We start from the raw sequence: 17,936 nt of genomic DNA, 5'->3' as shown, positions 1-17,936 counted from the left end.
GGCGAGAGAGATCGGCTCGATGGGTGCCTTCGCCAAGGCTTTCTTGCAAGAGAGCAGCTCGACGGAGGCCTGACCAGCGGACTCCTGTTGGCCCGCAACGGGCAGCGGCGTCCGACCCTTCACAGTCAATAAGCATCAAAATGTAGGTCGAAGAACAGAAAACGTGAACAGAAAAAGTCTGCTCTTCCTCGTCCGCATCCTAATACTATGCCTCCCCTCTCCTTCCCTCTCCCGACGCACGCCTTCTTCTCCTGTAGCACAGTCTGCATGATTATGAGCCCGGCGCGTGGCGCTACTTAAAGGACCAATTAGTGGAACGTTTCGGGGCAGGATGGGCACGCGTTAGAGGGCTGGGGTTGCCAGGTTATAATAGGAATAAGCAGAGGTGCGAAACTGAAACGGGTCGCATTGCATGTAGGGTTTTCCATTGGGACTATCGCGGGCGGGAGGTATATTGCGTGAGTGTAGACGAGCGCCGTGTACGTAGATGTGTGAATGGGGATTAGATTTTAATGCATTAGGCTCATGAACAAGTGTTGGTCTTAAGATAGGAGGCACGAATCCAAGCGAGTAATGGACGGGCGCAAACGAACCGTAATCATCTCATGTAATTAGATCGGGATAAGATGCGTCAGTAAATTAGAAGCCTGCGCGAGCATCCACACAATATTAGGTTTGAACATGGACTTAGCTAGTTGGAACGTATTATTTATTCGCAGCGCACGCAGTCCTTGACGTAAATCTGCTGTAAAACATGTACTTCGAATCTCCATTAACCGGATGACTGGCCAAAGGCTTGCGGAAAACTAGGGTCAAGATTGACAGACTTATTTTATTTCACACGAAGCCGGTTAATTGCGATACGCATAGCTATTGATGTAACTGGGTGAGAGAAATGACGAATGTTGCACACTGTTCTTATATCATCTGTCACTAATTTCGGCAAAAGCATACGTTGTGATGACTTATGGGCGCCGTTGATTTGGATAAAACATGCAGTTGTTTGCTTGCAATGTGCACCGTTTTTAATATAGATTTGATGGAAAATAGCGTGCACCGCAACAAATTATATGTCACCGAAAGCTGGGATCAGATAGGACTGCCTGTGATTCAGTACCTAGGCTTTATCAGTATGGGGATGAATTTTCTGATTATTTGTCTCTAGCCTAACTGATTCATTGCGCATTTCAAGCCAACAGGTTCGATTGGTTCTAAACGCACTTCATGGAGAAAGAGCTTACTTCCATGCCTATGCTGAAGGCAAGTTGATTATTCATCTGGAATTCCGTTTCAGTACTTAAGTAATTTAATTAACGAGCATATGGCAGGACGTCAAACGCGGCATGAACGCAGCGACGTGAATTTTTCAGTTCTTCGCTGTGTGGCTCGTTCAGTACAAACAATTCAATTATTCTGAAGCATTTCAGCTGCGAGCTCACTCCTGCTAAGAGTTACTTGGACTTATCGAAGCGTCAAGTGCGGCGTGCAGATGAAGAACAACTATGCCTGAGCTCCTGACTATTGATGAAGCAATCGCCTAACACTGCACGACAACCTGAGCTTTACTTGTCCAGAAGCAGGTCATCACGTGAGGGGCAGATGCTGAGGGATGCCATAAGTCACGTGCTGTGTTGAATCAAGTGTGGCCGACATAATGAGCAAGTTTACGTCCACACAAACCAGGCCAATAAGAAGGAACAGCTGACTCAACCGGCCGGTCATATCGTTCAAGTTTGCTTTGTTCATGTCAGCAATCTGATCAGATATCACATGTTTGCCTGTCGATGGTCACAAAATAAACAAACCAAACTTCGGTCAGGTGGACTGGGAGCAAGATTGAAATAGCCCCTAAAAGATGGCTTAATGCCGTGGAACCCGTCCGCAGCGGTGGCGATTGCAAAATATACCAACGTTAACGCACAATGAGCAGTTTATTTAATATGAAGGATTGCCCGGTGATGGACTCAAACGAAAACAAAACACCGCCCTCACAGAAAGACAAAGAATGATTTAGCAATGGAGCATACTGGCCCGCATAAGTGGCTTCACATATACAGAACGGCATCATGTATTTCCACATTCCTTCATATACATCTCCATTTCCGTGCTGAGGAAGAGGATGGCTAACTTCTATACTAAAAGGAATCCAATGAAGATTAAATATTGGGCATTACAGATGGGAGCATCTTTACTAATATTTGCACGTTATTGCCGATTTGGAGAGAGATGAGCTCAGGAATGGTGCCCGAGGCCTTTAAGTGCATTATCTTGTCGACGACCACTATACGATAAGCACGAATCAAGATGGCATCCCTGCAATGACATAATCGGCACCTTTTTGGGTTCTGTGGCGAAGGCCGTAATACGCCGGGTCCCAACTTTAAGGGTCGTGCGTTCAAAGCCAGGCCGGCCAGAATCCGTTTTGTCTGGTATCTGTGGATTATTTTGCACCGATTGCTCATGACCTAATCACGTTATCAGTTAAATGCAGCATTTAATTACTTGAGAGTTTTTGCGTGGGCATGACAACCTCTCAACGTCACGTGGCGTGACATCATAGGGTTCGACACACACGTCAGCGGACGTGTGCGTCTTGTCAGTTACCCTGAAAATTATGAATTGGGCTTTATCAAACCAGGCACAACTTTCCTGTTGCCAACGCACATTATAACTTGGATTTGAGCGCAACGTAATGATGACGAAATTCGGGAGTGATGTATAAATGGGAAGCACGTTGATCAGCCAACGTCACAAATTATTGAACGTTAATGTCGATGTGTAGCGGCCATTCCAGCTGGCTTTTGAAGTGCCTGCTCTTGAAAGAAACAAACATTCTCTTAATGTTGTAAGGTTATCGGGGATAAGCCAAAGACACAAGGGGGCGGGGTGATGCATGGGATTGCATGTAAGTTGATCGATCATAAGGACCAGCTGAAGCAACGGCAGCATAGGGTAGGGATGGACGAATTAAAATTGCATCTAAAGCCAGCTTATGTCGAAACCGAAGACAGGCTCGGGGAGAAGGCGGAAAGCTCGAAAGTGCGCTCGAGGCCTACGGGTTGCCAAACAGGTGGGGCAGGGGAAGAACCATTCCACGGACTCCTCTCGGTATCATGATGCCCCTAACCTCAACCCCACCCTCCGTCCCAAACAGTGAAGTACCTATGTGTCTCTCACATACTTGGCCAGCCTCACACTTGCATATGGTTTGGAAGGAACGCGGAGTGCAGCACATAACTGAGCGCAGTTTTCTTTGCAAGACGGCCAGGCTGCCTGGACATATGAAGGCATTCTTAGCACCAAATGAAGGGGAGTGTCGTCAAAGTACTTTCAATGTTCTTTCAAGGCACGAAAGCTCTTGCAAGAGGATTTTGGAAAATGTCGCAAGAGTTACAGAATGCTTCACGAGAGGTTTACTGCTTAATAAATCACGATATCACTTCAAAACCACCCTCGGTGTTCTCGCTAAGCATTCAAGAAGGGAGTGAAATTTCCAAACTGTTGCAAAAAATTGCAGAAGATGGCAAGAGTGATTTACACCAAAACGAAGCGTCATAGAGCCTTAGGACCTCTTGCATTCTCCTCACAAGGTCCGAAAGCCTCAAAGAACCAAATAAAAAAATGTTGCAAACTTGCACAAAAATTGCAGACAATGTTGCAAAGCGCACGCATCCCGCTGCAGCGATACATATCAGTCATGCATGCATCACAGCCCGAATGCTCTGATTGGCATTGCTGGGATTCGAAAAGAGTCTTTTTCGCGAGTCTAGTGCGCTACTGGTTGAGATAACTAGGGAGGACAATCTTTCAGCGTTAGGGCATAATAGCATGATGGTAAAAGCATAAAACTTGGTAGGTTTGTTTTCGGCTCACTGATGGGATTATCAACCAACGTCATGTGTGTAGCCTCCTTGATCTTCCAGGCTTTCCAGGGTTGCTCGCTGTCACCAATGGTCACTTCATCCCATGCTGGTCGGTGATTGTCGTTCGATCACGCTCGCTCAGCCGAACCAAACCTCTGAGTCTTTCACAGGATGGTTGTCATTCTGTGCTCTTCCAGTGTGGTTCACCGACAGAGGGCGACTTGTCTCCCCGCTTTCACCGACAGAGGGCGACTTGTCTCCCCGCTTTCACCGACAGAGGGCGACTTGTCTCCCGCTTTCACCGACAGAGGGCGACTTGTCTCCCCGCTTTCACCGACAGAGGGCGACTTGTCTCCCCGCTTAAACTTGAGCTGCGTATGCAACATACCATGCAGCTGTAACAGGTCCTACAATGTGGCGGCAAGTCCGCCTTTGTCGGTCAGGTTGAAAGAGCACAGAGAGGTAACCCTCCTGTAACTCTTCACCATCGCCAGACTCTGGGGTCTGGTGCGGCAGGGCACACGTGGTCAGACGGCGATCACGTGGGATGAAGAAATCTTCGGCATGGGATAAAGTAACCATCGTCGACAGCGAGCAGCACTGGAAAGCCAGGAAGATCAAGGAGGTAGCACACATGACATTGGTTGACAACCCCATCAGTAAGCCATTTGCAGACATCAATTTACTATGACATCCAGTTCTGCGGCAAAATGACCAAATATCCAGAATACAAATATGATCAAGGCAGAGCACCAGGCGATTGTCCCTACCGATCAGTTCAGTCCGAAGAGCACTGGACTCGCAATGGCGAAGATCCTGGTTCGAATCCCAGCAATCGCCAGGAAAGTATTAGGGTTGTGACGGATTCATGGTTGATAGCCAAACATCAGCCAGGCCTTCTCAGTACTCCATAACACCTGGTGACGGCTGCAGAGTTAACTGGCTGAAACGACGTGCACAAACTATCACACCAGGGGAGAACGACAGAGCGAGCACTCATTCCATCCGAGTGTGAATGCAGCTACAGATGATCAGGCTAATTCTGGAGCGGACTCAGAATTGTTGGAAGTCCAAGCAATGGGTCATGAAAACATATCCAGCGTCTGGCCGTGCCGATTTCATACTTACAGACAAATGCAGGCAGTGTTCCACGTTTGTTGGACATTTTGACCACGTATGGTACCAATAGCACCCAATCTGTGAGACCAAATACAGTCATTACGCATTACTGATGTAGCCCATGCTATTTCCTCATCCGCCTCCATAAACATCTATCTCCTCGTAGACCTGAATTAAGTATTCAACCTTCAAAATGGCGCTCATTTCTCATCCTCATTCTCCGGCAATATAAATTTTGACTAAGAGGTTTAAGCGCTGTTCCCCCACCTTTCAGTGCAGAAAATAAGGCTTGATGTGACATATGCAAAGGTGATCGCGCTGTTTTTCCCTTGCTCTGCACCTCACCTCATTACATAGTGCTACCTGGTCAGCAGGAATGAAAGGAATAATCTGCCCATTTGAAGATATGTGCCTACTTCTTTAAGCCGGTTATTGATTTTGCGATGCATCAATAAGGTATACACACATGTATATTCATATATACATATACGTATATGTATATATATATATATGTATATATATATATATATATATATATATATATATATATATATGTGTGTGTGTGGTGTGTGTGTGTGTGTGTGTGGTGTGTGTGTGTGTGTGTGTGTGGGTGTGTGTGTGTGTGTGTGTGTGTGTGTGTGTGTGGTGTGTGTGTGTGGTGTGTGTGTGGTGTGTGTGTGGTGTGTGTGTGTGTGTGTGTGTGTGTGTGTTGTGTGTGTGTGTGTGTGTGTGTGTGTGTGTGGTGTGGTGTGTGTGTGTGTTGTGTGTGTGTGTGTGTGTGTGTGTGTGTGTGTGTGTGTGTGTGTGTGTGTATTAGGTGGATAAAACTTAAAAGGTATCTTTTGTTAGTACCACATTCAGAGTGATTGCGAAATATCTTTTCACGGTGATATAGGAATTCAGTGTTGCGTTATGGAAAATATTAAAATAAATAAGGCGGGTGCGGCGGCTATTGTGTGGTGTAGATAAGCATTTATTTGTAGCACTTTTAAGAGGATATGAAGATAAGATGGTACTTTTAGCCTTATTCCTGGGAGAAAAACCAGGAGAATGGAAATATAGTTGGGTGCATATCGTTACAGCCCAACTGTATCTCCATTGTCCTGGTTTTTCTCCGATGAATAAGGCTAATACTACTGTCTTATCTATGTGAATAACGTTCTTTGCTAATGCACTGAACAACTTACGGGATTTGAAGATACTGAAGTAACCATCATGTGCAATGAAGCAAGCTAACTTAAAACTATTGTTATACACTTTAAGTGAAAAAGACCGCTCTAAACAGCACAATGCTCTCTTTAGCAAATGTGCTCATCAATGCCTCGTGGTTTGAGCACGTCATCGTACCTTCACAACATTGCTTGGGAGCCAGTTGACGGCCGTTATATCTGGAAACCACGCTCACGAACACCAAATGTGAACGCCCCGACACTATATTTTTGTTTTTGGCCTTGATCGCCACATGACTTTTGGCAGGAGTTCAATAACGTAATTATGACGTCATAAATACCAAGGTGACTTTGAAATCCCTTCCCCGATATACATTTCCCTATTTTAGCGGGCGTGCCGCTCAGAAACTAGAGGGGGGTATGGGTCTTAATAAGGCAGGAACGCGAACAGCACCAAAAAGTCTTCAAGATGACGTTTTCAGTTCAAAATCCGGCGAAAATGGGGAACACTCCCTTTCAACTCACCGATAAATGTACAAAAAAAAACACTTCAAAGGGGAAAGCCCAAGCACTTAACAATATTTGGTTCAGCACACATTCGGCACAACCCCGGCCACCTCTCGGGAGATTGAAAAACTACGGGTGAGTGCTGTCACACGAACGTTCCATAACACAAACGTTGTTTACACGCGCCAACCACGTGGCAACATCGAGCACAGAGCCAAGTGCCGATTGCGCCTGGGCTCTCGACACTCCCCCGTGTGCCGTACCTGGGAGCACCGATGGGCCGACTGGCCGAACACCCGGGCTCTGCCAATGGCGGACGGAGGGCGTGACTGGGCTTTGTCCAGGTCACCCGATTTCTACGAAAGTGCATGTGTCGGGCTGTCAATTCCCAGGTGCGGCCTTTTGCCGCGATGTCAAACCCGCCCACTGCCGGCCGGCTGCTTGTTGTTAGGTTCGGTTTGCGTTTTTGCGTTGGTGCTGTGAATCATTGGCTCGATTGAGACTGAAGCTAGTGATCCCTGATCCCGGTTTAATGCCTTGATTCCGATCCCGCTGCTAAAATGGTCGTTGCTACTGAGTAAATCAATCACAACGTGTCCCAAATAGTACTGAGGGATCCCCGCACCGCAAGACAACAAGCCGGGGACCAACAAGCCGGGGCATGCTAGTGCTACTGGCGTTAGGAACTCTCCATCGTTTAGTTTTGGACTTATCGCCAAGAGCGATTATTAGATGTGCATACTTATGCTACACATCGACACTTACTATGTCACGACGAACTACCGCGATGTCGCCACTGCAACACCACGCTCACAGTGGAACATGTGCTCGTATGCTGCCCCACACTACGCGTCGAGCGTCTGAGGTACTTTGGCCCGGCGGCGCCGTCCCTGGCGCTCTCCGATTTACTATGTGACAGGTCACCATATATCGAACATACCCTCAGGTTTGTATCGCATGTTAAGTTCTGCACTTTATATACGCCTGCCTGAATAGTTGATACCGCGTGTAGGAAGTTTTTAGGCTGCCAAAAATTTCGTATCAATGACGCGCTCCTGGTACAACTCAGCCGTCTATATTTCTGAATAATACGTATTTTCTAGTCATTTCATAGTCACACTCCGAAGCTAGTCATTGGGCTGTTATGGGCGCAAAATGACCATGACAGTAGTCGACGCGCCCTAAAACTCCAATCAACAACAACAAACGATTGTTTGAATTGTCTTTTAGCCCCAGACTATACGAAAATGCAAGATGATCGTCGTCGTCTCATTTCCCTGTTTCCCATAACATGGCACGATTTTTAGGACGTTTCCTAAAACGTTTTTAGGTCGCTACTTCCACGTTTTCCCCTCATGGCTCATCAGCCGTTTGCACTTGCTTTTGTGTGAACCATTTTGGTGTGAAAATAAACTCCTGACGAATACCCTAAGAAAAGCGTCATAACCGTGAATGCAAGTAAATACCTTCAGCTCTCGGGTTTATATGCCAGAGCACCACGAAAAAGGGCCTAAAAACGAGCACACACCGATATTTGGTTCAGCAAACACCTCCAACACCGCCATGGCCATCGTTCGGGAGACTGAATCACTAAAAGTGAGTGCTAGGGTGACAAGTTCGCACAGCTCGTTTCGCAGCACCTCAGCGTCATACAGTCGTTCCACGACGCAATCAATCAATGACGCATTGAGGAGCATATGTACCGAATAGAGAAATTTTGCTGTCTAGGACAGTCTTTTCCACTAAAAGCATACGAATAGTTATTGGTGAGTTTGTTTTATGGGGTCAGATGCTTGCTTCAATGTTTTAGAATGCAGAACAGTCCCCTTAAACTCATTCAGCTGATAGAAAGCCAGCTGTTGTCCGTTCATCCAGGGATTCGTGCTGCCGTGCTCCAGACACGAATAAGTCTATGGTCATATTCATATTGACCCTTAAAAAAGTGTGCCGATCAATGAGAGGCGAAATTCTTGTGACACATTGATGACGTCATGAGTGACGTACATTTATGAGCGCCTTCAAAAACGGTGGCGCGTAGTTACTGGACATCGTCAATAGTCCGCACAAGTTACTGGGCATAGCTGTGAACTGCAGGGAATGATATTGCCTTGCCTTGCTCTGGCCGGGCCCTGTAAGGTCCTACCATAGAAAGGTTCTACTATCTGCTAACATGCTTGGGCATTCTTTATCAGTCAACGGCCTTCCACGGATTCTTCCTTAATCCTTCCACGGATTCTTCACATTCACCCGAAAGGCCCTAAGCGCTATTGCTGTTGCCATGTATGCCGGGATGCACTCGGTTGCTCAGGGGCCTTTCATACTGGTATCAATTTTTTCCGCTTGCTTGGAGGGTCATGTGCTGTTGCTAGGGCCCATGTAACGAAACACACCAAGGCAATTGATGACCAGGGGTCCTCTGCATTGACCTAGGGCTCTTTCCCTTTGGCTCATTTGCGGAGGACCCATCACTCCTATCAGAACCCTTTCTGTTAATCTGTCCGGGCACTCTTGATCGCACAGGACATTAATTAATGTACACTGACCTTGGGTTATTTCTCCTTGCTCAGAGAGTCCTGTGCTCTGGCCGGGCCCTGTACGTTAGCCTGTCGGGGTACTCCCGAACGTTCATGGGTCCCGCCATATCGGTGTCAGTCAAATGTTCTTCTCGCTTGTTCTGAGGACTCCACGCTCTTGACTTAAGCCCCTTTGCTAGCTAGCCGCAGCACCCTCGATCGCTCAGGTGCCGTCCTCATGGGTCTAGGGGGTTTCCATATCATAGGAGGGCCTACGCCGTTGACGAGGACCTAAGTCTTTACAATAATTAGTACGGATCGACGTTCCATCAATTGACAGGAGCAATTCGAGACGGGTGGCTATATAACGCATCATGTGTAGCGCGGTGGCTGCCTAGCCGAGGCCCGAACCCCAGACCGATAAGTCCAGAATCGAGCACCCTGACCGTTATGCCACCGCCACCACCTAACCCGGGCGTGAATCGGCCGGGGCACTTTTGGTCACCCCTGTGTCCTCCACATTGGTCGTGGGCTATTCCGATACAGTCAGATGAGTATTATTACGTTGTCGAAGGCCCCACGCGTGCTTGCGAGCGCCAGGGCGTTTCACCTGCTCGTGTGTACGGGCCTGACTGAATTACTTCATGTACTCACGTCAAAGATGACATGATGACGATTCCACTTGACGCCTTAACCTTAGAGCAGCAGTCGGGTATGCGCCGACGAATTTTTACGCGTAATTGTCGAGCGTTATTTTATGCGCCGCCGACGTCGTGCATGTCATGTCGGTTGTTTATTACATTTGTGACACTTGTGTAAAATTATGATACCTGTGCATTGCGTTTTTAGTGCACTTTGAATTCCAGGACATGTTTTACTCTTCTACAATAGTCGAAGAAAAAACTCTGCATTTGTAATCAACCATCAGCTAATCATATCGACTAACCAGCTAGACGTAAATAAGCTAGAAATCAAGGTCGTGCCCGATTTGAGTGGTATTTGGCAGCCAAATTCAGAGCAGTTTTCCATCTGAAGAAAATGAGCAAGCTCCATGCATGCGCATACGTAGCACGCCTAGTTATCTAAGACCACGTACAGTAAGATGGGCTCCTAATAGCATATATAATAATATTAAAATTAAATAGCCAGAATACGATAATTTTTTAGGGAGAGCATCCTAAACTCTAGGCGCGCCGCAATGTTGCGCGGCCCCCTTGAAGAAATCCTGGACACGCCCCTGGCTGTCGCTGGTACATTTGGGCAGCGGGGAATCCAGGAGGCTGAAGAGCAGTCTTATAACTACACCTGCGTGGAAATTGAACTTAAACAGCGTAATTGCGCAGCTGTCTTTATGCTCTGACTTCTGGCAATGCGGCTTTTAATCCTAAGACAAGGGCAAAACGTCCTCCCCGATTGGCTCGAAGTGTGGTGTTATTGGTCGGTTTTATGCCTTCTCCATGTGTCATACTATTCATCTCCCCTGAGCGTCTGCAGCGCCGTAAGTTTGCTCGACATAGACAACGATTTTGTCATGAATGTATTGGCGCATGCGACCGGCCTGTGCCCCTTCTTGGGATCGGGTTATTTTAGAAAATACCTCTGTTACGCTGAAATCCCCTTAACAAATGACCTTTTTTTCTTGGGAGGGGTGGCTATCAAAAATGCCTCTTTTTGCGGTCGCCTTCTTATTTCCGATTGAAATGGACCGTTTTATCGCAATGATGCTGTATATGGCATCTTGTGCTGGTAGAGGTTCGCATTTCTGTATGTGGCAAACCATGTCGTACTTATCTGCTGTTTAGTTGGAAACTTAAAAGCATGGCAACAGGATTGAGGTGATCAGCCACTGACAGTGCTCATTGATGATATTTATAATCAGCTTTTGCCGCAGTTATTGACCGCCATTTGCCAACCTTTTCAATGGCATCACAATGAATTGTATCTTGCGTAGGTTACAAAGTAATGAGGCAGGACAAAAACAGTTTAAAGGCTTTCCGCATACGTAAATACGCACAAAAGTAAGACGCACGGTGAGTGCCTAATTTGCGTAATTGATAGTAAGTAGCATTTGCTGCAAAAACTGATTATTTCAATTTTCCGCCTGCCTTCAAAAGTGCCGTAATTGCCCAAATCTCTCTAACACACTGCTTAATTAAATGACACTGCTCACCTACCGTTTATCTGGACTACTTTAATACCATGCTTACCTTTATGACGCCCTACTGTTCACCAGCCGTTTTAAATGAATGCTGTGTCATCTCTAGCCAAACCTTTCTGTTTGATCTGTGCTGCAAGGAAACTTGGTACACATTTGGTATGAATTTTGTTCATGGTTATTCATCCCGCAACGTGCAAAGAATGCAAGTTGAGCTTGGGCGATTTGCGCCTGATTTTGGGCGTTGTGAGTCGAAGCCTAAATAGCACAAATGACTAGTGTTGAACTTTTTCAAAGGCTGATCTTTGGGCCACACTTTTAATCTCGTTCCAGAAATGTTAGAAGTGAATAATCGGCAGCCTTTCCTTTGCTCCATTTCATTACAGCGAGGATCTTGTTTCCATGATAAGGACCTCAGTTGTCCTCCGAGGCTCCCCTAAGGCTGTGATGACTTGACAAGTGTCGCCTGAATTGGTCGACCGAAAGCCTTTTTTAAACTAAACGCGTGACGTTGCCGCGCAATCTGTCAAGTATCTTTCTTTTTACCAGAAGTTTTCTCTTTGCGCTGTAATAATTCTGCAAATTTTGATCTTAAAGTGGACGCTGCGATTACTTGTACATAACATCTGTACTTCCATGGTGGTAGCGTTTTGGTCAAGCGTTGAATCTAGGACAAAGCGTAAAAATGACAGCGGGCCAGTTGTTAAGGGTTTGCTTGTATTCAGAGACTAGCTGTTGGAATTAGAATGTTTCCATTGTTTCGAGAAAAGGTAGGAAGCTCGTTTGCTTGTTCCCATCGTAATAGGCGGATTTGGTGAGCAAAAACAAGCTTCCGGTTTCACATGCGATGTAGTGCAGTAGCATTAAGAGTACGGGTGGGATCACGACAATCGCTTTCTGGTCTTGTTTCGCGTATTGCGCAACGAGGGTAAAACTTTCCGTTCAAACGCTGCTTTTCGAATACAACAAATCCGGAACGACGAAAATATTGTCAGCTGTGCGCTTCCCTTCGACCGTAACGCTGACACCGCCGCATTGGGGCGCCGCAGTTGCTTCCACCGCGATTTCGCTTCATGCGGGGCCTAGCCCAAAGGCAAAGCTCGACAGGATTGTTAGAGGGCAGAGGGAAGCCTGCTGTCAGGAAGACATTGCCGTAAGAATAACGTGAGTACGCCGCAGCGTTCTGCGCACTGAGTTCAGATACGACTCTTTGGTAAATCGAATTCCTCTAACCCCAATCACCAGCGTAAAATAAGGTAACGTAGTGGTGTACATACGTTTGGTGAGAGCAATGGGAAGTGCGGGGGTGTCGATTTGTATTATTTATGGGGCCGAACTCCTGTGTTGATTTGTGTCTTCCAGCATTAGTTCGCGTCCAAGATTTTTGCTTCCACAGATTACTATCATACTTCCTTTTTTACCTGGCGTCATTGTGTGGCCATAGTCATCATGCTACTGAAATATATGACTGCTTGATAAATGCTAATTGACAGACAAAAAGAGGAAGTCACCACTCACCAAAATAAAACGGGCTAAGTCCTGTAAATATCACAAACTTTCATGGAGGTTGTGTTGTCGGACCCTGAACTCTCTTTCCCAATCATTTTAACAAACAGCGGCGCCCCCCTACGCCAGTATAACAGGTCGCGTGATTTGCACCACGCAACACTGACATTTCGGACCGGTCGACAGGTGACATTGCTGAAGACAGGGTCGGGTCTGCTGTAGGCGTAGCGGCTATCCCCTCCCCCGCCCCCTGTCCTGCTCACTGACTCCTTGACAACTCTTAGCGACCATGGGTGGACTTTGCTGCGCACGTCGATCGACTAGCTGCAGCTGCTCGATGCCGCTGTAAGCGTGGTTGGATTACACTACCAGCTCAAACAGACCTAAGACAGGTCTGATTTTCGCTTTCGCTGATAAATCGACTCGCTGACTTCACTTAGACGCGTCATTATAAAAACAAAGGATAAAACGTCATTCTCAAGCATCGCCGTGTCACAAGTCGGAGCGCAGTGCCCTAATTCGATAGCATTGCGCGCTCATGTTCCATTGAAAGAGCGGCGCACGTGGGTCAGCCCCAAACCCGTTAGCAATGCTACGCCGGAATATAAGTGTACGGTGATGACACATCTACAACATCGCGACAACATGGGCCATCATCGCGACACATGACAACATCGCGCCTGAAGGGAGCTTTGGGGGGTAGTATGAGTGGGTTGGGGGTTGCACTTCTTAGTTTTGGGCACAGGCTGTGGAATGGGACTAAGATGGCTTTGGAAGTGGGGTTAATTTCAGTCGGGAGGAGCAGTTTGATACAATAGGGCAGAGGTGCGTGTTGACGCATCATTGACACACTTATGAATGACGCCTTGGGGATCTTAGCCCGAATAAGGTGTCTGATACCGCTACAACCCCATCATTTTTTTTAAAAACATGTTGAAGGACCCATGAACAGTGCAACACTCCTACGTGCTGTAGAAGATTCGCAGCCTTACCGATGTCTGTCCTGAACTCCGCGAGAATCCCGGTGTTGAACAACCAATCCAGTGTAAGTCCAAATCACGTCATCCAGTGTCGAAAGGCATATGGTACAATATAATATACGATATGCCCGGTCATATGAGATCTCTCACAAGAGAAGCTTGTAGAACTACATATCATCTGCAATCGGTTCCATCCTTACATCATGGTTGATTCCTAAAAAATTACGTTGACGCACCCTGAAAAGAATCGCGCACTTCCAATTGCCGCTCACACGAGCAACTGCAGAAGCTATATGAGTCAAAAGCGCGGAGACCTTATTTTTGTGGAGTCAAGAGGCAGAAAACACCATCTCTTAGCGTGTCAATAATGCGTCAACACCTGCATACCTGGCCGGAATCAGCCCTGAGGTTACTGAGCAAAGGACTAAAGTTCGCCAACAGTTTGTCATCAGTGTGTCATCAGTTATCATCTGGCCATCAGACAAGCTACCAGCGCGAAGTCCCTGCACGACGCTGCACGACGCTTAAGTTGGAATAGGAAACTGGCGCATTTATAAACATGTAAGGTGGCCGAAACTTCCCCGTCATCTTCAGCCGTTGCAACATATATCAGTCCACCTTTAAGGGCTATAACACTACAGACTGTGACTCGGCTGCACCCATGACCCCGGCTTCAATACTATCGGCAGCGCATCAGCCCGGTCACCCATTCAGAGAGATCAAGCTAGAGCTTGGTAACTGGCAGTCCTTTGGTTGGATCATCCGCATGCTCGTTTTACTCAACACTCCACCGTATCAGTGTGCAGATGTGGGGGCCGATTGCCGGCAGGACCTGTCTTCGTGTCGTGCCGACGCTCGGAAGCGGAAAGGCGAGTGTTTTTCGTCAGTCAACCCCCCCCCCCCCCCTCGGCGGCTGATTGACCGTAGCCGCTGTAGCGAAATTATCAGTACATCCGCATTCACATTGATTTTGCTATTATTTACATTTGGCCCATTGAAAGAACACCAGTGGAACTGCTTAATAAAAGCTGCCAACACATTTGTAGCCTAAGACTACACATATAGACGGCTGCTTTCGAGTATGTGTAAAATGGCCTCGACGCCGATACGGCCTTCAACTCAAACTCACCACTAAGAGCTCAATCTTGCATGCTGATGAGTGAAGCATTATTTTTAATTTTCGTTCTTGATAGGAGTGGATGACACCCCCATGAAGCCTGGTCACCGAGAGAGAAGGGAAGCCAGCTCGCCCGACTCCGTACTGTTTTAGAGACGTCCCTAAGTGCCGTCAACAATGAGTGCGCACCGCGCTCATAGAAAAACGGCCATGCGTTGACACAAGCTAACGTATGAAGTACCCGCAGCAGCAGCCAATGAGACTTCAGCAGTATGAGTCACGTACTATCTATGTTTGCAGAATGGAACAATTGCTTAAGGTTACGCTGTTTATTACGATTACATGCTGTGAGGTACATTATCACTTTGGAATCCGTTTCGCATAATACAGTTTCAAAACCCGCTTGACCAGCCATTCAACAGGCTGATGACCTCTGGGCTGGCTCCGCCCTACCGGGCCGTCCCCAGCAGGACGAGCCACAGCTCCACACGGCCGCCCTACCGGGCCGTCCCCAGCAGGACGAGCCACAGCTCCACACGGCCGCCCTACAGGGCCGCCTACAGCAGGACGGGGGCCACAGCTCCACACGGCCGCCCAGCAGGGTCGTCCCCAGCAGGACGCGGGCCACAGCTCCACGCGGCCCCCTATAGGGCCGCCCACAGCAGGACGTGGGCCACAGCTCCATACCGCCGCCCAGTAGGGCTGTCCACAGGAGGACGGGGGCCACAGCTCCACACGGCCGCCCACAGCAGGACGGGGGCCACAGCTCCATACCGTCGCCCAGCAGGGCCGTCCACAGCAGGGCCGTCCATAGCGGGACGCGGGCCACAGCTCCACGCGGCCCCCTATAGGGCCGCCCACAGCAGGACGTGGGCCACAGCTCCATACCGCCGCCCAGCAGGGCCGTCCACAGCAGGACGCGGGCCACAGCCCCCCACGGCCGCCCTACAGGGCCGTCCACAGCAGGACGCGGGCCACAGCCCCCCACGGCCGCCCTACAGGGCCGTCCACAGCAGGACGCGGGCCACAGCCCCCCCACGGCCGCCCTACAGGGCCGTCCACGGCAGGACGCGGGCCACAGCCCCCCACGGCCGCCCTGCAGGGCCGTCCGCAGCAGGACGCGGGCCACAGCCCCCCCACGGCCGCCCTACAGGGCCGTCCACAGCAGGACGCGGGCCACAGCCCCCCACGGCCGCCCTACAGGGCCGTCCACGGCAGGACGCGGGCCACAGCCCCCCACGGCCGCCCTACAGGGCCGTCCACAGCAGGACGCGGGCCACAGCTCCACGCGGCTGCTCAGCAGGGCCGTCCACGGCAGGACGCGGGCCACAGCCCCCCACGGCCGCCCTACAGGGCCGTCCACAGCAGGACGCGGGCCACAGCTCCACGCGGCTGCTCAGCAGGGCCACGTTCAAAGGGACGGCAGCCAGAGGGCATGGCCACAGAACCCAAACTCGAGCACCTGGCTACGGACACCACACTCGCAAGATAATTGAAAGACGAGTTACACGCAGAGCAGAGGCGAATGGTGGCCGTAACAGTGCACCGAGGCGTCAGGTCGACACAAATTACCTGACCGGAGTTGGCGCAAACACGACGTTCATAAAACGAGTAAATACGGTGGGATTTCTGCCCATATCGCACTGCCGCTAGTTCTGTCACACGGCAGCGACAGCTGCAAATATACCCACTGGAGCGAAATAAATGAGCGCCGCTAGGCTTAGCACTGAGGATTACAGGTCTGCAGCTGGAGTCACTGCTACTAATCACTAAAATCGCTACGCAGCTTCACATCTAAGCAGCTTTAACGTTTGCAGTGCAGCCTTGGCCACTTAAACCACGGTCATTTCAAACGGACTACAACCCTAAGATAAGGCTCAGTATACATAAAGTATGGGATAAAAGCTGATAATGACGCTAAGCTAGAACACACAACTGTCGTGTTCGCTCGCCGCATGAATACTCACAGGAACTCTGACAAACGCTGGCTGGGGCTCACCGCTTTAACGTGCACTGGTGACACTGCCCAATCAGGCCGCCCGCACACGGTCGAGCTCTTTAAAACGCCAGCGAACACGCCATGCTGGCATGACGCGGTAGACGGCACAGCAGCTTCATGGCACGTGTCCGTGCACCTTTACACAAACGGCGCGACTACGTTAATGGCTTGGTCCGTGACAAGACGTCCGCCAAACACGTTGCTGTACCTCACGACCGCGCCGTTCATGCCGCAGATGACACGTGACTCATGCCGTCCGAAGTGGGACATCTCCGGACGCAGTACAAGGTGACCAATTCCATGGGTGGTCGTCCCGTCATTGGACAAACACACCCCGATTTGGGTTCGGGCGCAGCGTCGACAGCCTCACCGCTGAGCGGATCCCCGCCAAGCCGAGACGCCGTGACACGCAATACCACCTACCGCCTGACGCGGCGGCCAGCGCTCTGCGGCCGGTCACGTAACCCGTTCAGCGGTCTCGCTCTGTACGGCCAGGCCCGCCGTGCGGTGTGCCGGGGCTCCGTCTCTGGCCCGCTCCCGCGCTACACCAGCGCGGCGGAGCCGGCCGCGGCACCGCGCTCCTCCCCGTCCGATGTGAGCTCCCCGTCCGACGGCATGGCGATGGCCTGGTCACCACCGGCCGCCGCCGCCTCCGCTCCGTCCGGCGACGCCGCGGCGGCGGCGCCCGCTCCCAGCACGCCGCCGCCCACCTGGAAGACGGCCGGCGCCGGCGGCGGCGGCGGCGCGGCGGCCTCCAGGCCGAGCCGGTGCCGGGCGCGCGCCTCCAGCCGCTCGGCCAGCAGGTGGCGGCAGACGCCGAAGAGCGGCTGGGCGGCGGTGGCCGGCGGTCGGGGCCGCCTCACCGGCAGCCGGTGCACGGCGCGCCGCCAGATGGGACCGCCGGCGCGGTAGCGGGCCAGGTCCTTACGCGTCACCATGCCGATCACCTGCCGCATAGGGCAGAGTTCGAGTCAGCGGCGCAGTCGGACTTCCCGGCGGCCGCCGGGG

At 50.1% G+C, this 17,936-nt stretch overlaps 1 protein-coding gene across 1 annotated transcript in view; it reads right to left on the bottom strand.

Moving 5' to 3' along the window:
* LOC119102695 (H(+)/Cl(-) exchange transporter 7) overlaps positions 1-17,936 on the bottom strand; it is a 46,563-nt gene that overhangs the window by 10,492 nt on the left and 18,135 nt on the right. The window contains exon 20 of the mRNA XM_037226153.1: positions 17,760-17,875. Coding sequence (XP_037082048.1) covers positions 17,760-17,875 — 116 coding nt within the window. The remainder of the gene's footprint in view (positions 1-17,759; positions 17,876-17,936) is intronic.

Source organism: Pollicipes pollicipes, unplaced genomic scaffold, assembly GCF_011947565.3.
Source record: "Pollicipes pollicipes isolate AB1234 unplaced genomic scaffold, Ppol_2.1 Scaffold_5724;HRSCAF=6776_pilon_pilon_pilon, whole genome shotgun sequence".
Classification (NCBI taxonomy): Eukaryota; Metazoa; Arthropoda; class Thecostraca; order Pollicipedomorpha; family Pollicipedidae; genus Pollicipes; species Pollicipes pollicipes.
The sequence above is the reverse complement of the archived record's forward strand: the minus strand, read 5'-3'. Positions and strand labels throughout refer to the sequence as shown.